Source organism: Piliocolobus tephrosceles, chromosome 21 (assembly GCF_002776525.5).
Source record: "Piliocolobus tephrosceles isolate RC106 chromosome 21, ASM277652v3, whole genome shotgun sequence".
NCBI lineage: Eukaryota > Metazoa > Chordata > Mammalia > Primates > Cercopithecidae > Piliocolobus > Piliocolobus tephrosceles.
The window spans coordinates 46,688,814-46,711,374 of NC_045454.1; the positions used below are offsets into that span (position 1 = coordinate 46,688,814).

General features: G+C 53.1%; 1 protein-coding gene across 6 annotated transcripts in view; it reads left to right on the forward strand.

The window, feature by feature from the left end:
- Positions 1-22,561, forward strand: part of RFX2 (regulatory factor X2) — a 120,159-nt gene that overhangs the window by 87,701 nt on the left and 9,897 nt on the right. For 3 of the 6 annotated variants that reach the window (XM_023186739.2, XM_023186740.2, XM_023186737.2), the window contains 8 exons: positions 2,414-2,488; positions 12,444-12,625; positions 14,745-14,864; positions 17,855-17,970; positions 19,572-19,690; positions 19,993-20,105; positions 20,602-20,756; positions 21,759-21,856. In XM_023186739.2, the coding sequence (XP_023042507.2) occupies positions 2,414-2,488; positions 12,444-12,625; positions 14,745-14,864; positions 17,855-17,970; positions 19,572-19,690; positions 19,993-20,105; positions 20,602-20,756; positions 21,759-21,856 (978 nt within the window). Of the gene's footprint in view, positions 1-2,413; positions 2,489-5,076; positions 7,246-12,423; positions 12,626-14,744; positions 14,865-17,854; positions 17,971-19,571; positions 19,691-19,992; positions 20,106-20,601; positions 20,757-21,758; positions 21,857-22,561 lie in introns of those variants that run through there. The other 3 variants (XM_023186741.2, XM_031934861.1, XM_023186742.2) reach the window with 2 other exon arrangements.

A 22,561-nucleotide genomic window follows, 5' to 3' on the forward strand; every position in this document is an offset into this window, starting at 1 on the left:
TTGCCCATTTTTTCACTGCTTTTGTGAAGGGATGGGTTTTGGAGTTCCTTACTCTGTCATTGTCATGGATGTCAGCTCAAGATTAATGGATTTTAATGTTACTGAGTATGAAAAGCTCGTTGATATGGTTTCAGATTCCACATTGCAGCTAACCTTTAAGAAATTACCAGTTGTCAAGTGTTGCTATAGTATCAAGTAAAAATATCCACAATTATCTGAAAAGGCTATTAAAACAGTGCTCCTTTTCCAAGTATATATCTGTGTAAGGCCAAGTTTTTTCAAGGTACTTCAACTAAAACAGTATACAATAATAGATGGAGATCCAGAAGCAGATGTGCAGAGCTGTCTTCTGTAAGTCACACACTCTACAGATTTGTGAAGATGTAGAATCATTCCGCTCTTCTCATTTTGAGTTTTTTTTTTTTAATTTGGAAAGTGTACCTATTCTTTAAGTGTTAACCTATAATGGGTTTATTATTTTTTAATGAATTAATATATCTTTTAACAAATTATCTATTTTGATTTCTAATAAGGGAAATAATAGATTTAACTTTTAAAAACAAAAGCAGGCGGTGTGTGGTAGCTCATACCTGTAATCTCAGAACTTTGGGAGGCCGAGGCGGGCGGTTCAGTTGAGGCCAGGAGTTCAAGACCAGCTTGGCCAACATAGAGAAACCCCATGTCTGCCAAAAAATACAAAAATTAGCTGGGTGTGGTGGCACACGCCTGTAACCCCAGCTGCTTGGGAAGCTGAGGCATGAGAATCACTTGAGCCTGGGAGGCAGAGGTGGCAGTGAGCCGAGATCACATCATTGCACTCCAGCCTGGGAAACAGAGCAAGAGTCTGTCTCAAGGGGGAAAAAAAAAAAAAAAAAAAAGCTGTTTTTCAGGGGAGGCAGCGAAATCTCAAAATTTTGTAATAGTGTATTTTTTAATAGACCAAATGATTGAGTCCCACTATGTTGGAGAGACAGTGTTTTCTTCTCCTTCCCAGTCTGCTGGGCCCTGGACAAGGCCCCCTGAGATTAGGGCAGACGTCCAGAGGTCATGCACTCTGCTCTCCCAGCACCCATAGGTCAGCGGTGTCCCACAGGGAAGGTGCCACCGGGCAGTACTCATCTGCCTGCCCAAGCTACAAATCAGAATGGCCCCAAGACATGAGGGTGGCATGTGTCTTTTTTCTTTCTATCATAGAGGTGGCGACTGCCTTCTCATCGCCTGCGCCCTGAGGCTGATGGGTGGGGGAGGCCTCACCATCCTACTTTCCCCTGGTCCTCCACTGTACCTTCTGCACTTCTTAAAGGTGACCCTGACGTCCTCCTTGGCTTGAAGCAAGGGTCGCTAGTGAGAGGAGGCAGAACCACAGTGGTCAGAGGCCGTGGGAGAAGCAGTTAGCCTCTCGCTCTTGAACTCAGCTCCGCGAGCCTGCTCTCTGAAATATACACTCAACCTGCTCTTTGCAGAAGTGTCAAGTCTTTGGCCTCCCTGGGTGTTTTAGGAAAGGACGCATATACTTCAGGTTCATTTCCTTCCACTTCAGTCCTCTGGTCGTCGGGGTGGGCTGCAGCAGATTCTACATCGCCGTTTTCCGTGTGCAAGTCTAGGACAGACCAAATGCGTGGGAATGCCTTGGCGGCCACGCACAGCTGGGTGCCTCCTCCTTTGCATGGACCTGCCACCCACCTCCCTCCCCACCTCCATCAGGTCCTTCAGGATCCAACTCAGGAATCCTTCCTCCAGGAAGTTCTACCGTTAGCTCCCCAACTTTTTCTTCCAAAACTCTTTTCTCTTTTCCAAAAACCTTCTTTGCACAGCTCCCACTAGATAAATAATTCGCCAGACAGTGTCCAGTGGCCCTGGATCCTATGGCCTCCTGGTGGCAGGGTCTGAGTCTTTGGCCTCATTGGTATTTTCCCAAAGCCTCCAGCAGCAGGGAGACCCTGGGCTTTGCAACAAGACAGCCTGGCTGGGGAGTCAAGGCTACCATCTGTCCTTGCTTTCGTTCTGGTTCCCCATCGATGTGGCGTGGGGAGAGGAGCAGGTGACTATGATGCTGGCTTGGTGGACACTGGAATGGATGCAGCAGCTGCATGTTAACGTTATGATGTGCACACACATGTGCCGGGTTAAAATTCAGTAGCAGGTTTTTACCACATGATTGCTGCTGCTTCTGTCAGACAGGCTCTCGGGCTTATCTACGTGTGCGAAGCAATACTCCCTGCCTCAGCTTTCACGCACAATTTAACTCACCCCCACCGCCCTGCCTGTGTGGAGCCTCCTTTTTATTTTGTAGGAGCTCGAATCATTATTTGGATATTAATAAAAACAAATCTTGGCTGATGCTAACCATCTGATTTCCTTTTTTTTTTTTTTTCATTTTGTTTTGTTTTGTTTCTGCACACATTTTCTTTAGCTTGAAATGGCGATTGAAAACCTCCAAAAAAGCGAAGGAATCACATCACACAAAAGCGGTTTACTCAACAGCCATGTAAGTGTGTGTCTGACCTGGCAACCTGTCCCTGCTCTGCTTGTAACCTGCATAGACATTTTTAAAACAAACAAAGGCAACCGGGCGCGGTGGCTCACACCTGTAATTCCAGCACTTTAGGAAGCAGAGGCGGGTGGATAACTTGAGGTCAGAAGTTCGAGACCAGCCTGATCAACGTGGCGAAACCCCGTCTCCACCAAAAATACAAAAATTAGCTGGGCATGATGGTGGGTGCCTATAATCCCGGCTACTTGGGAGGCTGAGGCAGGAGAATTGCTTGAACCCAGGAGGCGGAGGTTGCAGTGAGCTAAGATTGCACCACTGCACTCCAGCCTGGGGGACAGAGTGAGACTCCATCTCAAAAAAAAAAAAAAGTGCTGGGTGTGGTGGCTCATGCCTGTAATCCCAGCGCTTTGGGAAGCCGAGGCAGGTGGATCACGAGGTCAGGAGATCAAGACCATCCTGGCCAACACGGTGAAACCCCGTCTCTACTGAAAATACAAAAAAAGTTAGCTGGGCGAGGTGGCAGACACTTGTAGTCCCAGCTACTTGGGAGGCTGAGGCAGGAGAATGGTGTGAACCCGGGAGGCAGAGTTTGCAGTATGGTGAGATTGCGCCACTGCACTCCAGCCTGGGCGATAGAGTGAGACTCCGTCTTAAAAAAAAAAAAAGAACAAAGACAATAAAATGACCCCTTTAAAGTGCCCTTTGTGAAAGGTGGTTGGGGGGAAGCCAATCTAGCATCCTACATCCAGCAAAAAATACCCTTCAGCAATGAAGGAGAAATCAAAACAGATTCTTTATTTGTAAAAGGTAGATAATAACAACACCTACCTCCTCGGGCTGTCATAGGGAGTAAATTATTTAATGTACGTAAAATACTTTCAACAATACCTGGCAGGTGATAAGCAGTATAGCTGTATATGAAAAATATAAACAATGCAAGCATCAGCAATAGCAACAACAAAGAGAGAACACGACAGAGGGTCGGGAATGCCTTAGACTCTTCGCTAATTTTCCTGGAGTTCTCTCTGGGAAAGAAACAGTAATTTGAGAAAAGCATAAAGCAGCTAATTCGTACAGATTTTAGTGTCTAGGATTTTTCTCCTCCCCTTGTCTCTGATCACAGGCCCCATGACGGGAGGTTGGGGGCATCTCAGCTCTGCAGAGGACGTAGCAGGGTGGGACTGGGGGATGTGGCCGGCTCCGCCTTTATTTCCAGGAACAATAGAGAAGGAAAGCTCTGGCCCCCTCACACTCATCGCTTTCACTTCTCCCCAGACTCTCTCGATTCAGCTTTGCACATAGCTGGACATGTGTTTGGCATCTTAAACCTGGGACGAGCCATTGAAGTCAGAATGTCCTTCTAGCCATTGCTCTCCAGCACTTCAATTAGGATCTGACGTTCTCTTGAGAATTCAGACATCAGAGAAGAAGTTCCCTTCAGTGGACCCCAGTCCCCACTCTGATCCCATCCCGAGTCCCGTCCTCGCTGTGACCCCATCCCGAGTCCCGTCCTCGCCGTGACCCCATCCCGAGTCCCGTCCTCGCTCTGACCCCATCCCGAGTCCCGTCCTCGCTATGATCCCATCCTGACTTCTGTGCTGGCCAATGTGTAAAATGAGGCGTTACTCAAAAGGCAGTGAGTGATTCTGGGGGTGGAAAGTGACATAGGACAGTCCGGAAACCTGGGCTTCTGGGTTAGGCACAGGTGTGGTCACCTGCTCACCACAGCCCCTGGCGAGCCCTCTGCCCTCCGCCTCAGGGGGCTGGTCACTAGAAGAAATGGCAGAAATATCTCCTTCTGCCGATTGTCTTGAAGCAAAAAAGACAAAACAAAACAAACACCAGGCCGGATGCCTGCTCAGTGCCCCGCCCCCTCCAGGCTGCCTAGGACATGGTCATCCTGTCCTGTGTCGCTGCTAGACAGGCTGGACGCCTGCTCAGTGCCCCGCCCCCTCCAGGCTGCGTAGGACACGGTCACCCCGTCGTGTGTCACTGCTAGATGACGTCCTCCCGTAGGACATGGTCATCCCGTCCTGTGTCGCTGCTCGATGACGTCCTCCTGTAGATGAACTCAGGGAGAAGGGAGTCTTCCCCACGTGCTTGGAAAGAGGATCTCCCCAGCCCCGGGTCTTAAACTCCAAGCAGGTACATACGGGAAAGTGAGCAGAAAGACATTCCCCATTCAGCAAGGATCAGGCCATCTTCAACCTGAACACAAACTCATGCGGGCCCAGGGTCTCAGCCCTGGGCAAGAGGGCTGCGTGATCTAGGCAGGATGGGGGTGCAGAGCCTGGGCAGTCGGCGTGTCCACAGGAGAGTTAAAATGTCTGTGAGAAAATGGGCTGGGCGCGGTGGCTCACGCCTGTGATCCCAGCACTTTGGGAGGCCAAGGCGGGCGGACCACTTGAGGTCAGGAGTTCAAGACCAGCCTGATCAACGTGGCGAAACCCCGTCTCCACCAAAAATACAAATATTAGCCAGGCGAGGTGGCACATGCCTATAGTCCCAGCTACTCCGGAGGCTGAGAAAGGAGGATAGCTTGAACCCGGGAGGTGGAGGTTGCAGTGAGCTGAGATTACACCACTGCACTCCAGCCTGGGAGACATAGCGAGACTCTGTCTCAAAAAAAGAAAAAATGTCTATGGGAAAATGCATGAACCGCTTGTCTCTGGCTGCTGGGATCCTTCCTGCTTTCTAACACTTCATCCAAAAGGCAGACTTTCTCAGGTCGCTTCCCCACACATTCACATTCATTCCCGAGCTGACTTTTCCAGCAGGTAAAATCTCACGTTTCTTTTTCTCACTGATGATTCGCTGTTGAGTTGTTTCCTTCCATCCTGAGCTGTGATCAGTAAGATTTGGGGCTTGGTGAGTTGAAACCAAGGAAGTAAAATAAGATCTTTCTAAAGAGTGCACCACACGCACGAGTAGAACAAACCTAGATCTTGCTTAGATCTGCTGGTGGACGGGGCGACGCACCCTCTCAACGGCTGTCCCCGGGGCTGCCTGTGGCTGGGACTGAGTGGCCTCCCAGACCTCTCTTCTCGGACAGCCCCAGGGAGGGTCCCCCAGTGGCAGGGCCTGTGTGCCTCTTGCCTGCTGCCAACTGGTGACGTCAGCCGGCTGTCTACCATGTGCAGGGTTCTGGCCAGGTCAGTGCCGAACATAGAGAGTGAAGAAGGAGGAAAAAGTCACTCCAGGGAGCTTAGCATTCGAGGGCAGAAGGTGGGAAAACCCACCCAGGGAGCCCACCCATAGACATTTCTGAGTGGAGCTGGTCACGCGTTCCACGGAGCTGGTTCCCTCCTCTGCTCTGTCTCAGGAGCAGGGGGTATTCAGATGCCGGGAGCCTGGTCCACAGGAGCCTCCCAGGCCTCCCCTCTAGGGGCTTGGACCCAGGCCGTCTGCAGGGCCTGGAGGTCTGCACGTTGGAAGAACCTTCCAGTCAGCTGATGGTCAGCCTGGCGTGGAAACCCCCAGGGAGGAGGAGGCCCCCAGCAGTGTCCAAACTGGGAAAGAGCAGGATATGGTGCCGTGAAAATGGGGATTAGCCCTTCCAGAGGGAAGGGGACGGAGCTGGGGCTGGGGATGAAATATGTCTTCACCCGACTGGGTGTGGCAGGCCGCCACCCTGAGCAGAAGAGGCGGCCTCAGCCCCCAGGGGGCACTGGGCTGCCTTCAGGCTACCAGCCGACCCGGACCCCGCAGCAGGTTCACCGAGTCTCTGTCACCACGAGATGGCGCTGTCTACTAAAATAAACGCATCACTCACACAGCCTGCGGGAGACAGCTGGGTGTGGAAGAGTCGAATTAGGGTTATGTGACTTCTTCCTTTGAAATCAAGAAACACACATTGTCAAAGGTCATTTAGCCTTCAGCTGGTGACCTGTGTAGCCTGGCGCCATGGCTGTGCTGTCCTGCAGGCCACGGTGGGGTTGCTAGAGCCGGCAGCTCCTCAGAAGGGGCCTCTGTCCAGAAGTGCCGCTGTTTTCCCTCAGTATTCCTGCCTGCCTTGGATTAGCATTTTAGCTCAGCGCATGGCCTCCACCCTCAACAACCCCTGTGCCTCCCACAGCCCCCGTGCCTCCCACCCACGGTCCCATCTCAGGCGGGGGCAGCCGATCTTCCAGGCGCTCAGCCCCCAACCCCACTGCATCCTCGCCTCCCTGTTCCTCTCTTGCCCACCCCCAGATGCTCTTCAACCTCACCTTCAAGAAAGATCCAGAACCAGATGGAACCCCCCACCTCCTCCACCTCTACTACTTCCCCAGCTGCCACTGTCCCTGTGGATTCTTTTGGCCACCTCCTAGCCAGCCGTCGGCACCCATCCCTACCCAGCCTCTATACCCTTCTCGCAGCAGCCGCCAGAGTGAGCCTGCTGAAACCCAGGTCAGATCACCGCACTGCTCTGCTCGGAAGCCTCCAGGGCTCCCCTTGGCCCTCCAAGTAGAACCCAGTGTTGTCAAAATGGCTCACAGGGCCCAGCAGGACCGGCTGTCTCCCACTCCTCACTCTGCTCCAGCCACATGGGCCTTCTCCAATGCACCATGCTTGGACCTGCCCCAGGGCCTTTGCACTGTGGGGCCCTCTGCCTGAAGCTGTGTTCCCCAGGCTCCCTGTCACCTCCTTCGAGTCTTCACTCAGCAGGCGCTTTCTCAGTGAGCCCTACCTGACATGCCACCCCACCTCAATGTACTATTGCGTCGTCCCTCCAGTCCCTCTGTGGCGGCGACCCCCGTCCCCTTTCCCAGGTGAGTTTCTCTCGTAACACTCAGCACCGGCCCTCATGCGGTTCATTTGCCTTCTTTATTGTGGGTCTCTGCTAGACAAGAATGGACACTCCCAGAGGGCAGGGGTTTTTGTCTTTTATTCGCCGTTGCATCCCCACACCTAGAACAAGTAGTGGCATAGAGTCAGCTCTCGTAAATATTGGTGGGACAGGTGAAAAGGTGGGTGTTCCAAGTCGGATTATGTCAACACAGATACACATGGACGGTCGGAATAGCTGCCCAAGCAGCTAGTGTATGGCCCGGCAAGACTCTGACTCACCACCAGGACCCAGTGTCAGGCAAATTTGCTCCCAGGAATAGAAACAAGTATCTTAGGAGATAAAGGGGGCTGGGTAGGTGGGCATGATCCCTGCCTTCCCACCTGCAGGTGAGGATATCTGTCCACAGGGGCTGTGCCTGCAAAGAGCCCAGAACCACAGGCCTTTGTTGGGGGCCCAGGGAGAGGGAGGCACTGGCATTTCGGGATTTTTATTCCTTAAAAGGAAGGATTTGATCCATTTCATCAAAAGTGTGCCATCCCGACAGATTGCGGCAAATTTGGATACATTGTACATTTCCTTGGAAAGCATTCTGCTTATTTGTGTTTGATATTGACACAGAAAAAGCGCAAATATCAGCAGACAAAGCAGACTGCAGAACATGCCCAAACCGGAAAGGTGACTCTGTCCAGCTGCGGCCTTTCCTGGCATGAAGGGACCTGAGCCCTCAAGAGCAGGGGAGGTGGGTGAAGTGTGGTTGGAGCAGCCGGGCCCTTGTGGTCGGTTTCACGGAACCGACCTGTGACACTCACCCCGGTGTGACGCGCCGCCAGGTGTGGGTTCCGGCCCTGAGGGATGGGAAGGCCCTGTGCTGGTGGCTCCCAGCCTGCTGGTGAGGCGTAGACCCTGAACAGAGTCTGCAAGCCCATCACACTTCAGTTCTAACCCAGTTCCCCTCTGGGAAGTTCACCGATGCAGAAGGGGGAGGAAATGGACCTGACTCTTCCAGCCACATCAGTCTTCTCTGTGGCTTCTTGATGTTGAGCAAGAAGGACGTGTTGTCAAGACAACTATGCATCCTTTTAGTGTCAATGTCAACATAATTACTCAAGCAAAGGATTCTACTCTTAAATAGCATGGGGGGTCGGGGATAAACAGCAGAAGGATCATCTGTTCCAAAACTTTATGTGTGAGCCAGTATGTCCTCCTGGTGGATGGAGTCTTAGACTCTAACCTCTCAGGACCCCTAGTCCAGTGCTCCTTCCAACTCACCGCCCACAAAATCTGGCCTCACACTTTTAGCCTGAAAATCTGCATCATCATTTGTCTCCTTGAGCTGTGGGGCCACTGGCCCTGGCTCCTGCTGCCCGTGGAGGACAATCTAAGAAGTGGCATCTGTGGCCCCAGCCTCAGAATGACCAAGGGAAGCCTCTGGCTTCTTCACCCAGACACCCTCTGTTTGCTCCCCACCTACCTCCTCGGACAGTCTTTCTCTGCTGCCAGGCTTGAGACATCTCCAGGGTTCTGCAGATGCCCACATGGGCAAAGCTGGCTCCATCTCCACCCTCAGGAAGAACATGCTCCGGGGAACAGGCGAATGTGCAAAGCTGGCTCCTTCTCCACCCTCAGGAGGAACGCGCTCGGGGAACAGGCGAATGTGCACACCTGGCTCCATCTCCTCCCTCAGGAAGAACATGCTCCAGGGAACAGGCAAATGTGCACACCTGGCTCCATCTCCTCCCTCAGGAGGAACGCGCTCAGGGGAACAGGCGACAAGCACACATGACAAATCCGGACAGTGAAGGCACTGTGAAGAAAAGCTTCAGGGCCCACACTGCGGCTCCTGACTGTCATCCCAACACTTCAGGAAGCTGAGGCAGGGGGATTACTTGAGCCTGGGAATTGGAGGCTGCAGTGAGCTATGATTGCACCACTGCGCTCCAGCCTGGGGTGACAGGGCAAGACCCTGTCTCTAAAAATGTATATGTATCCCTGTCTCTTAAAAAAAAAGTATGTACATATATATACACTCATACGCTAACTTCAGCACCAAGGTTGTGGTTCATAGTATTCATAGCATTAAATACGAGGAAGACTCTTAAGTGTCCAAGCACTCTGCCAGAGCCGGACTTTGGAGGAGAAAAAAGGAAAAAAGTAACACTGCCTCCATTGTATCGGGAAAAGTCCAGTCCAGAAAGTTGGAAGATGAAGGGTGTGAATGACTTGATGGAAAGTGAAAACTCTGATGTCCTTTTCCCAAAGAGGCAAGTGAGGAAGAGATGAAGTCTCCACTCCGGGGCCCTTCTCAGGGTCCTTTGTTTTAATTCTCCCTTATTCAAAGGACAAGAGGGCAGGGGTCCCTCCCTGTGGTGATGGGCACAGCCAAGCACATGGCACCCGACGCTGGACAGATTAAATTGGCAACCGCTAATCCATCACCTGCACTCATGGCCGGGGCGGACACTGCACTTCCCACAGGGCCCTGCAGGTGGCAGGAGGCAGACTTTGTGGTAGCAAGAGGGCGAGGGGCCCCTGGTGCCGCGGAGGAGGTGATAGGCTACTTGAGTGATTCAGGGGCTGCCAGGAAGCCGGAATCCAAGCTCAGGGGTTGCGGCAGGAACCACCCCTGTACCCTTGGTCAGGAGGGATGTTTGGCCACAGGACTTACCTGCAGGAGCAGAGCTGGAGGGAGCTTGTGGTCAGGAGGTCTGAAGCCCTCCTGGCTTGCCCCAGAGGCAGCACGTGAGGTTGGACCTGCACTTCAAGACTTAGGCTTTGCTCCCCTTCATCCTCAACACCCGCATGGGCAGTGCCCCTGCCAGGTGACTCTTCCCACCCCTCTGGAGGTTTTGTCCTCAGCTCTTTGGTTCCAGGGTAACACATCTGGTCCCAATCTCTACCCTGAACTCCAGCCACCCTCCCCCTTTCTAAAATGGACTCAGCCCCACAGCGCACCTGTGATTCGGCTTACGAGACCGCCACGCTCAGGCCCCACACACCCCTTCACCTCAACCTTTGACCTGTTTGTCATCCTGTGAAACATTCCAGAACCCAGGGCAGGTCCTCACTCCACTGTGACTCTGGGTCAGCCCCTGTTAGGGCAGGAGGGGCCAGGACACACTGGATCAGGTGGGTCTTAGATGAGATAAAGGGGTCCCGAGGTGCTGGTCGTTGGTGCAGGGCTGGTCAGAACCACCCCATAGCACTCTTTCATAAAAAGGAGATGAAGGCCGGGTGTAGTGGCTCACGCCTGTAATCCCAGCACTTTGGGAGGCCAAGACAGGTGGACCATCTGAGGTCAGGAATTTGAGGCCAACATGGCAAAATCTCATCTCTACTAAAAATACAAAAAACATAAGCCAGGCGTGGCGGCTCATGTTTATAATGCCAGCTACTCGGGAGGCTGAGGCAGGAGAATCGCTTGAAGCCGGAAGGTGGAGGTTGCAGTGAGCCAAGATTGCGCCAGTGCACTCCAGCCTGGGTGACAGAGTAAGACTCCATTTCAATAAATAAATAAATAATAAAAAGGAGATGCACGCTTACTTCCTCCCCAGCTTGCAATGCTGAGTGTGGGGGAGCGGGGGCAAACAGACGGCAAACGTGACGGTGTGGGGGAGGGTGCTGTGGCGAGCGGACAGATATTTCCCAGGGGACAGGCCTGCTTTGTGTCTTGTGGGGTGTGTGGGGCACAGGGACAAGAGCTTCCCAGGACAAGGGCTGTGCAGGAACCCAACATGCCCGTTGGGGGAGGGCTGAGGACCCAGCACTGCCCACTCTGAAGGGCCCAGACAACAGGAGCCCTTCAAAGCTCTGGAAGCAGGGCTCCGCCTAGACAAAGCAGCCGACCAGGCAGGGACAGCCGGTTTCCCCCGACACCCTTGACGTGGGATCTGGACTCGGGCCTCGCTTCTATGCGCGGAGTTCCTGTGTTTCTCCAAATGGCAGGCGCCAGTGCAGCCTTTTGTATTCACATAGCAAACCTCTCTGAATCAGGGCACAGACGGTAACAGAGGGAGAGGTGGAAACCAGAATTAAGCCGCAGCCTTCAAGGCACTTGGCTCATGACATCAGTTGGTGGGTGGGACACCTTTGCGTCGAAGCCCGGTGTGGGGGCTGAGCTCTCCATGTGGACAGTTCTTGCCCTTCTAACTGGATGTTACCCTCTCGAGGCACAGTCCTTGGCTGTAGACTCATGTAGCCCACCTTTTTGTTTTGTTTTTTGAAAGAGACAAAGTCTTGCTCTGTCGCCCAGGCTGGAGTACAGTGGCGTGACCTTAGCTCACCGCAGCCTCGACCTCCTGGGCTCAAGCAATCCTCCCGCCTCCGCCTCCCAAGTAGCTATGTCCTGCCTTTGGACTCGGACACAAAACCGTGCATATAAGCATTTGTGTATTTTATTGAATTTCCATTTGCACCTCCCTCAAGAGGGTTCTCAGTACATGTTAGCTCCCTGTTTACTACAGAACCCGGGGCTGTGCGGCCCCCCAAGTCTTCTTCAGTCTTCCTGTTTAGCGTCAGAATTTCTCTCCATTCCTGTATGTTGAGGAGCTATTTGGTGTTTAAACCCTGTGTGGTGTGTATGGGCATTTAAGTGACTGAAGATGGAACCTAGTAGTTCTTGATCACACCCAGATTTTTACAAATTAAGTCCAGGAAACGGAAAACCAGGCTAAACATGGAAGAATCAATAAATGAAAGAAAATGAGCTATTCATTAATGTGCTTAGAGAATTCAAATCAGAGACCACAAAGATGGATTTCCAGCTGGGCACGGTGGCTCACGCCTATAATCCCAGCACCTTGGGAGGCTGAGACAGGCCGATCACCTGAGGTCAGGTGTTTGAGACCAGCCTGGGCAACACGGTGAAACCCCGTCTCTACTAAAAATAACAAAAACTAGCCAGGCGTGGTGTTGGGTGCCTGTCATCCCAGCTACTTGGGAGGCTGAGGCGGGAAAATTGCTCGAACCCGGCAGACAGAGGCTGCAGTGAGCCGAGACTGCGCCACTGCACTCCAGCCTCGGTGACAGAGCAAGACTCTGCCTCAAAAAGAAAGAAAAGATGGATTTCCTCATCCCGTTTGGTAATACAGGGAACGCAAGTAATTCTCTGAACGAGTCCACGCTGGCACGTTAGCGTTCCTCAGGCTTCTGACAAACGCAGGCGTGTGTTTCTTTCCGCAGCTCCAGTGGCTGTTGGATAATTATGAAACTGCGGAAGGCGTGAGTCTCCCCCGAAGTTCTCTTTACAACCACTACCTCCGGCACTGCCAGGAGCACAAGCTGGACCCGGTGAATGCCGCCTCCTTCGGGAAGCTGATCCGTTCTGTGTTTATGGGGCTGAGGACACGGCGGCTGGGCACCAGGTGGGTAGACGACCCCCAGCCCCCCATCCTTCCTCTTCCTTTCCCAAGAAATGGAGCTTTTGGGAAAATGCCAGGCTTCCGCCTCCTGTCCAGGTGGCCTGATTTGCAGCCACCCCTGGAGTGCTTGCAGGTACTTTCAGTTGGTGGCAGCCTTGGCTGTGGCCAGGCATAGCCCGCGGCGTTGGCTTTAGAAGCCAGTGATGGGACATGGAGGTCACTCTGGTTTTCTCTCTCCTTTTGAAATTTCCCAAACAATACATTTGTTTGTTTGTTTGTTTGTTTGTTTGTTTAGAGCAGCCTCTGGGCCAGGTGTCATGGTGCACGCCTGAAATCCCAACAGTTTGGGAGGCCGAGGCAAGAGGATCACTTGAGACTAGGAGTTCAAGACCAGCCTGGGCAACATAGCAAGACCTCATCTCTACAAAAAAATTAAAAATTAGCCAGGCATAGTGGTGCACACCTATTTGCACACCTGTAATTTCACCTATTTGGGAAGCTGAGAGGGGAGAAGCACTTGAGCCCAGGAGGTTGAGGCTGCGGTGAGCCACAGTTGCACCACTGCACTCCAACCTGGGCAACAGAGCAAGACCCTGTGTCAAACGAACAAACAGACAAACAAAATGTAGCCTCTGGTTTATCCAGCAAAGCTGGATTTACCATTTATTGGTTTTTTGTTTTTGAGACAGAGTCTTGCTCTGTCGCCCAGGCTGGAGTGCAGTGGCGTCATCTCGGCTCACTGCAGCCTCCGCCTCCTGGGTTCAGCTGATTCTCCTGCCTCAGCCTCCCGAGTAGCTGGGACCACAGGCGCCCACCACCACGCCCGGCTAATTTTTTGTATTTTTAGTAGAGACAGGGTTTCACCGTGTTAGCCAGGATGGTCTCAATCTCCTGACCTCGTGATCCACCCGCCTCGGCCTCCCAAAGTGCTGGGATTGCAGGCGTGAGCCACCGTGCCCGGCTGAGGCTGGAGAATTTCTTGAACCTGGGAGGTTGCAGTGAGCCGAGATCGCACTACTGCACTCCAGCCTGGGCAACAGAGTGAGGCTCTGTCTCAAAAATATAGTAATAAAAGAAAAAGAAATAAAAAGAAAGGACCTAGGTGCTTCCTGCGTGTCCTTGTTGCCAGCTCTGCAGAAATGGCATCCTGTGAGCTGGTATCTCCACAGCCATGTCTGTGGGTTAGTGCTTCTCTCCTGTAAGGACTCTGAGCTGTTTTCTGAGCTCAATTGTTTAAAGCCCTCTGACCATCATTCTCCTGTAATAAACTAATGTAATGGTTCCCAAACTGTGCCTTTTTCCAAAATGTGTTACTAGATGACTGAAAGGGATGGGGAAGAGTTGTTAATAATAATAATGGTAATAATAATAAAGATAGGCCATGTGGAGCTCAGCAAAGCTGACCTGGTACAGGACTTGTCCGAGCCTGTATTATACTAGCCTGTGAGAGAGGACTCTCCATGACAACGGTATTAGGTGCAGAATTCCTTCATCACATTCCTCACGCAGTTCAGGAAATGCTGAACCAGAGAGGCCAAAGTGAAAGGCCAAAAAAGAGTACCTATCTTCCGAGTGTGGTGGCACACGCCAGCAATCCCAGCTACTCAGAGGCTGAGGCAGGAGGATCACTTGAGCTCAGGAGGTCAAGGCTACAGTGAGTGGTGATTGCACCACTACACTCCAGCCCGGGTGACAGAGCGAGACCCTGTCTCTAAAAAAAAAAGAGAGAGAAGAGGCCAGGCGCGGTGGCTCACGCCTGTAATCCCCGCACTTTGGGAGGCCAAGGTGGGAGGATCGCTTTAGCCCAGGAGTTTGAGACCAGCCTGGGCAACCTGGCGAAACCCCGTCTCCACTAAAAATACAAAAATTAGCCAGGCATTATGGCCCACACCTGTCATCCCAGCTACACGGGAGGCTGAGGCAGGAGAATCTCTTAAACCCAGGAGGCAGAGATTGCAGTGAGCTCAGATGGCACCCCTGCCCTCCAGCCTAGGCGACAGAGTGAGATTCTGTCTCAGAAAAAAAAAAAAAAACAAGAAGTAAGAAAGAAGAAGAATCCCAGCCTATCTTGTCGTTCAGGACGTCGGCAAAGGGAGCTGACCCTGGGATGTTTGGTTTCCAGGGGCAACTCGAAGTACCATTACTACGGGATTCGTCTGAAGCCAGACTCTCCGCTGAACCGGCTGCAGGAGGACACGCAGTACATGGCCATGCGGCAGCAGCCCATGCATCAGAAGCCCAGGTGCGTGCCCGGGCCGAGCTGGGCGGGGCTGGCTTTCCCCTGGAGCACGGAGGGAGAGGTGTTTCTCCAACATGAAACGAACTCATCATAACTCCCTAGTCTCCAGCATCCTGGGAAAGCCAAGGTATCCCCCTCTGCTGAGAATGAGGTGAGTCTAGCAGGAGACACAGGAGGCTGGGATGCAACCTCCTCCAGCTAACTGTTTTCAGACTTTTGTTTAGACCATTTAAAGCTGTTTTTAACAGACTTCATGTTTTAGAGTCATTCTAGGTTCATAGCAAAATGGAGTAGAAAGTACAGAGAGTTCTTCTACACCCCCAGCACCGCTCCCGGCCGCCTCTCCCACCATCCGCCTCCCCCACACAGCGGTGCATTGGTTACAACTCATGACCCTCCATGGAGCCAGCATCACCCCCGAGAGTCCACAGTCGACGTCAGGGCTCACTCTTGGTGTTGTACATTCTACACTTTGGACAAACCTATAATGACATGTGTCCCCCATCACAGTGTCACACAGAGTCCTTTCACAGCCCTAAAAATCCTCCACATTTTGCCTACCCAGCTTTCCCTCCGTGCCCCTGTCTGTGGCAACTGCTAATGCTTTACCATCTCCACAGTTCTCCCCCTTACCCAGTGTCTTATAGTTGGAATCACAGACCCTTAATCTGTAAAACTTAGGAAGTAAAGAGAGAGAGGATTCTGCAAATAACCCAAGAAGCCAGGAGAAAGCAGCAGATGTGCTCAAGTCATGACTTCTTGACCTTTGGATCCAGTGGCTGGAAAGCCCTGGTCATTTTCTGGAATATCCTCTTCTCCAACCATCACAAACTTTCTCATCTTCTAAGGCAGGGCTCAGCAAACCTTTCCTGTAAAGCGCCGGACAGCAAATATCTTAGCCTTGCAGGCCAGACAGTCTCTGTCATGACTTCAATTTGGCTGCATCCTGAAAACAGCCACAGGCAGCATGAAGATGATGGGCGTGGCTGTGTGCCAATAAAACTTTATTTATAAAAACGAGTAGCAGAATTGGCCTTCAGGCCATAGTTTGCTGGCCCCTGGTTTAGGGCACATTCAAATATTGCTGCCTCCTAGTGTGCCTTCACAAGTGCCCACCCTGAGAGCAGGGGCCGCATTGCAATAGCCCCATGTGGCACCTTCACACCTGGTGCGGGGCTTTCTGCACAGAGCCACCCATGTACGTGTGTATCTCAAAAACCCATTCCAGCTGCTCTGAGTCAGCCAGTGACTCCTGACCACACAGCCACTCCCAGGAGCTGGAGGTTCCAGGAGAGAGTGTCCACGGCATTCCTTCTGTACCTCGTTGTCTGCAGACACGGACTCTGGAGCTCGCTGCTGCTGTTCAGTTTGGAGCCCTGGCAAACACCTGTGCACCTGTGCTCCAGGCAGTGTGTCATTTTAGGAGCAGCGACACACATTTCAGGGGGACAGGCTGATGCCATTTGCATTTGGAAGCCACAGCCTGAGCCTGTGTCTGTGTGATGCGCACAGCCTGCCCTGAGCCAGGTGGTTTACACACACCTCGCCGGCATGGTCTCCCATCTCCCCGTAGCCCTGGCCCCGCTTTGTATTTGAGGAGGGAGGCTTCCCAGAGATGGTCCGGCTCAGGCCAGCCCCCCCCCCACCACACACCGGACTCCCAGGAGCCCAGCACCTGGAAAGCCTTCCTCAAGTGTTGCTCAGCGCTGCCTGCACAGGCTGCCACCACTGTCTGGCTCAAAATGAAAGTCTCAGAACTTCTGAGATTGCACCAATAATAAGATGTTTGTGATTCAAGCAAAGAATTCCTCCCCTCCCCCCTGTTTTTTTTGAGACCGACTTTTACTTTTGTTGCCCAGGCTGGAGTGCAGTGGTGCAATCTCGGCTCACCGCAACCTCTGCCTCCCGGGTTCAAGCGATTCTCCTGCCTCAGCCTCCTGAGTCACTGGGATTACAGGCGAGCGCCACCATGCCCGGCTAATTTTGTATTTTTAGTAGAGATGGGGTTTCTCCATGTTGGTCAGGCTGGTCTCGAACTCCTGACCTCAGATGATCCACCCGCCTCGGTCTCCCAAATTGCTGGGATTACAGGCGTGAGCCCCTGTGCCCGGCCAAGAATTTCACTTTTTTTTCTGAGAGAGAAATGTTGGGGGGAAATATATATCTATTTTCTCAAGTATCCATTAACAAACTGTGGTTCATCCATATGATGGAATATTATTCAGCCTTAAAAAGGAGGAAATTCTATTCTGGGCACTGTGGCTCACGTCTGTAATCCCAGCGCTTTGGGAGGCCAAGGCAGGCGAATCACGAGGTCAGGAGATCGAGACCATCCTGGCTAACACGGTGAAAACCCATCTCAAAATACAAAAAAATTAGCTGGACGTGGTGGTGGGTGCCTATAGTCCCAGCTACTCGGGAGGCTGAGGCAGGAGAACGGCGTGAACCCAGGAGGCGGAGCTTGCAGTGAGCAGAGATGGCACCACTGCACCAAGACTCCGTCTCAAAAAAAAAAAAAAAAAAAACGAGGAGGAGGAAATTCCAACACAGGCTACAACTCGGTGGACCTTGAGGACACAACGCTCAGTGAGACAAGCCAGTTGCAAAAGGACAAATCCTGTATGACCTACTCCTAGGAGGCCCCTAGAGTCGTCAGATTCACAGAGACAGGAAGTCGGGTGGGGGGTACCAGGGGCTGGGGACAGGGATGGGGAGTGAGTGTTTCATGGGGACAGAGCTTCAGCGTGGGAAGATGAACAAGTTCTGGAAGTGACGATCGTAACGGTTGCACAGCCACGTGAATGTGCTTCATGCTGCTGAGCTGTGCACTCAAAATGGTTCCGATGGTAACTTTTGTGTTATGTGTATTTGACCGCAACTTGTAGACACCATACACGCGCATGCCTGACTGAATCCTGCCCAGCCCCCACTCCTTGGGCCCACCCCCAGTAGGGCTGCTGGGCCTCACGGTGGCATGTGTGTTCCCGGCCTAGGTACCGGCCAGCCCAGAAGACGGACAGCCTTGGGGACAGCGGCTCCCACGGCAGCCTGCACAGCACTCCAGAGCAGACCATGGCCGCGCAGAGCCAGCACCACCAGCAGTACATAGGTGAGAGGCCCGGACAGGCCCCGCGGCGGGGCTCCCATCGGCTCGCCACACGCCTGGGTTTCAACACCAGCAGAACCAGTGGCGTCTAAACGTCCGCTTCCGACAGTTTTCTTATGAGACACCTTTTCGGTCAAATAGAAAGTTCTTGATAGACCTTCTTTTTGACATCCCTGAGACTTTAGAATAATCAGCACATGCCAAAAAAAAATTAATATATAAAGTGACCATCAGAAAAATGAGAAAATAAAATCAAATGGCCACCAGGAAGAACACTAGAGGGCAGGCGGCTCATGCCCGTGACCCCAACACCTTGGGAGGCCAAAGCGGGAGGATCACTTGAGCTCAGGAGTTCAAGACCAGCCTGGGCAACATACTAAAAAATAAATAAATAAATAAAAAATTAGCCAGGCATAGCAGCAAGCTCCTGTGGTCCCACCTATTCAGGAGGCTGAGAAAGGAAGCTCACTTGAGCCCAGAAGTTCGAGGCTGCAGTGAGCCGTGATCACGCCACTGCTCTCCAACCTGGGCGACAGAGCGAGACTCTGTCTTTCAAATTAAAGAAAAAAGAAAGAGTGCTAGATATTCTCTACTCAGGGTGCACCAGGATTTGCCTGCCATCTGGGCTTTCTTCCTTCTTGCCTGGAGCTTTCGGGCTGCTCCCGGTTCCCCAACATGAGGCGGTCTTGGCCTCCTCCCTGGGGACTGCTCAGGGGACAGCGTTCTCCTCCAGCTGGCCTAGTGGTGGTGCCATCTCTGCCCCAGGAAGGCCCTAACTCAGAACCTGCCATGAGGGAGGGCGGGGGGTTAGGGGACGGCCAAGGAAGGCTCACTGGTATCAGTACCGTGATTCAGGCGGGCTCTGTACACACTCAGCGGCTTCCATGTAGTTTATGATCTTTTTTGAGCCCGAACAGAAGCCTCCTGGGTGAAGTCTCCTGCAGAAATTGAGGTGGGGTCAGGCCCATCTTCAGGAGATCACTGCAGGGACACTGTGGCTGGCTTTCTCCCCGAGATGTGCTGCCCTGAGCTGGTTCTGTGGGTACTCGCTATGTGCCAGGGCTTGGGCTCAGGGCTTTCTGTGTCTGCATATTTAATGTTCCTGGGAGGTGGTAATATTCTCTCCATTTTCTACCTGAGAAAACTGATGCTTACAAATTCCCTGACTGGGCCGGGCACGGTGGCTCACGCCTATAATCCCAGCACTTTGAGAAGCTGAAGCAGGCAGATCACTTGAGGTCGGGAGTTTGAGACCAACTTGGCCAACGTGGCAAAACCCCATCTCTACCAAAAAAATTCAAACTTAGCCAGGCATGGTGGCACACGCCTGTAATCCCAAATACTCAAGAGGCTAAGACAGGAGAATCGCTTGAACCCAGGAGGAGGAGGTTGCAGTGAGCCGAGATCGTGCCACTGCACTCCAGCCTGGGCAACAGAGCAAGGCCCTGTCTCAAAAAAGAAAAACAAAAGAAATAAACAAATTCTCTGACTGCATGGGGTGGGGCAGAACATCTGTTTCTGGGCCCCCCATCCACCCATGGCCTTCCAGTTGTCCGCAGTTTCCTAAGAGCCCCGTTTCTGATGTTCCCGTGTTCCTCCCCCAGATGTCTCCCACGTCTTCCCCGAGTTCCCAGCGCCCGACCTGGGCAGCGTCCTGCTGCAGGACGGCGTCACACTGCACGACGTCAAGGCCCTGCAGCTGGTGTACAGACGGCACTGCGAGGTGACCGCCCCAGCCCAGGCAGGCAGCTCCTCCCGGGAACTGCCGTCGTCGCTCAGGCCAGGGTCCCCAGCGTCCCCGGGTGATGCTGAGGAGACGGAGCCCCGAGTCCCCACAAGCATCCTCTCTGGCGCAGCAGCCCCTCCACATCCATGTCCATCGCCTGCTCCTCTCCTCTCTGTGGCCTCCCTTGGGATTCCAGGGCACCCCGCTGCAGCCCGGATCACGGCTGCTCACTTGACGTGTGCTGAGTGCACGTGATGGGCGCACGCACCCGTCTGTCTCACCGGTGCCTTCATTCCTAGGCGACTGTAGATGTGGTGATGAACCTGCAGTTCCACTACATTGAGAAGCTGTGGCTCTCCTTCTGGAACTCCAAGGCCTCCTCCAGCGACGGCCCCACCTCTCTTCCTGCCAGGTGACTGCCACACCCTGGCTGGGTTCACAGCGCCCCCAGTCTTAACCCCCTGCTGACACCCACAGGTAACCCACAAACAAAAGCATCAACTCTCCAAGAACGAGGGCTCAGACCCCTCTGCCTCCGTCCCTGTGATTTTTAGACTTGGTAGAGCTGGCTTGAAATTCACATTGCCATCTGCCCCTTTTCCAGGTCAGACTGTTTGAATAGGGAGGATTTTAGAGGTGACCATGATGCAATCCCAAGTAGAAGTGACCCCAACCCATAGCTGCAGTGAGACGCAGTATGACAGTATGACCACTGGCAGGGGAGGGACAGCGTGGACCGCTGTGAGCAACACGGAGGGAGGGGACCCACTGAGCCTCAGGGACGGGGAGCAAAACCCCAGCCCCACCATTGGGCAGAAGTCCCGCAGCCCGGCTCTCTGGTCACTCCCGTGGCTGAGCGAGCCCAGCTGGGCCAGGCCACAGCTCACCTGTCCCTCCTCCCTCCACAGTGACGAAGACCCCGAGGGTGCCGTCCTGCCCAAGGACAAGCTCATCTCCCTGTGTCAATGCGACCCCATCCTCAGGTGGATGAGGAGCTGCGACCACATCCTCTACCAGGCGCTAGTGGAGATTCTCATCCCCGACGTGCTGAGGCCGGTCCCCAGTAAGTGACTCACAGCCCCGCCTGGTGCCGCTCCATCCTCTCTTCCTGCCTCCTCTGTCCTTTCTTACATGTACATCTTCAGCCACCTTGGACCATCGCCTTCACAGAAAACCCAAAAGGGGCCAGGCGCAGTGGCTCATGCCAGTGACCCCTGCACTTTGGGAGGATGAGGCAGACAGATCGCTTGAGCCCAGGAGTTTGAGACCAGCCTGGGCAACATAGTGAGACCCTGTCTCTAAAAAAAAAAAAAAATTAGCTGGGGCCAGGCAATGTTGCTCATGTCTGTAATCTCAGCACTTTGGGAGGCCGAGGCGGGAGGATCATTTGAGGTCAGGAGTTTGAGGCCAGTGTGACCAACATGGTGAAACCCCATCTCTACTAAAAATACAAAGATTTAGCTGGGCATGGTGGCGCATGCCTGTAGTCCCAGCTACTAGGGAGGCTGAGCCAGGAGAATAGCTTTAACCGGGGAGGCAGAAGTTGCAGTGAGCCGAGATCACACCACTGCACTCAGCCTGACTCTGTCAAAAAAAAAAAAAAAAATTGAGCTGGGCATGGTGGTGTGTGCCTGTAGCCCTAGCTACTCTGGAGGCTGAAGCAGAAGGATCACTTGAACCCAGGAGCTTGAGACCAGCCTGGGCAACATAGTGAGACCCTGTTTCTGAAAAGAACAAAAATTAACTGGGTGTGGTGTTGCATGCCTATAGTCCCAGCAACCCAGGAGGCTGAGGAAGGAGGATCACCTGAGCCCAGGACAGCACCCAGTGTCCCCGGGGAGAACTGCCCCTGTGAGACCCGCATAGGCAGTGGGTGGTGACCAGCAGCGCTGGGCCACGCCCAGTTCTTCCCGTGTCTAAGTGTCCTCGGTTCCCCCGGCCTCTGTGGCTTGTTCTTCCTGGTGGTGATTGTCGTCGCACTTGGGCCAGCTCTTACATTGAATGCTGATTTCCAGTGTCCAGTCACTGCCTTTCCCCCGGTAATATCATGGTCTGTATCCCCCAGGTACCTTGACACAGGCCATCCGTAACTTTGCCAAGAGCTTGGAAGGCTGGTTGACAAATGCCATGAGCGACTTCCCACAACAGGTCATCCAGACCAAGGTATGTCTGGGGTGGGGCCTGGGCTCCCCAACTGTGGCTGGGAGGGGCTCCACTCCAGGAGAGCGTGAGGGCCACTGTGTCCCGGAGAGCGCTGGCTTCGTCCCTGTGTCATGAGAGTAATCGGTCCCTTAAGGAAGCCCCGAGCACACAGCCGATGACGCATCAGTGCTGGCAGGAAGGGGAACAACAGAAGATGTCATATCTTTGAGTCAATTCAGAACAGATTGTGTGTTTCTGTGCTCATCTTATTAGGGAAATTTAATCTCCTTGCTGTGACTCTTATTGCTATAATCTTGGCCACAAATCAATTGAATTTGAAATGTAGAACCTTGGCCGACTTGTGGAAAAGAGAGTGATTACCCACCGTTTTTTTGTATTTTCAATAGAGACAGGGTTTCACCATGCTGGCCAGGCCGGTCTCGAACTCCTGACCTCAGGTGATCCACCTGCCTCGGCCTCCCAAAGTGCTGGGATGACAGGCGTGAGCCACTGCACCCAGCCATCATGAGCATTTCTTGAAGGGCTCTTGGGTGAAAGGAGGCAGCTGCAGGGCACCCGCCTGCTCTTTGGAATTGATCTGTTAGGCAGTGGTGCAAGCATTGATCAGGTCATTGTTAAAAATTCAGATTCAGGCCGGGCGCGGTGGCTCAAGCCTGTGATCCCAGCACTTTGGGAGGCCGAGACGGGCGGATCATGAGGTCAGGA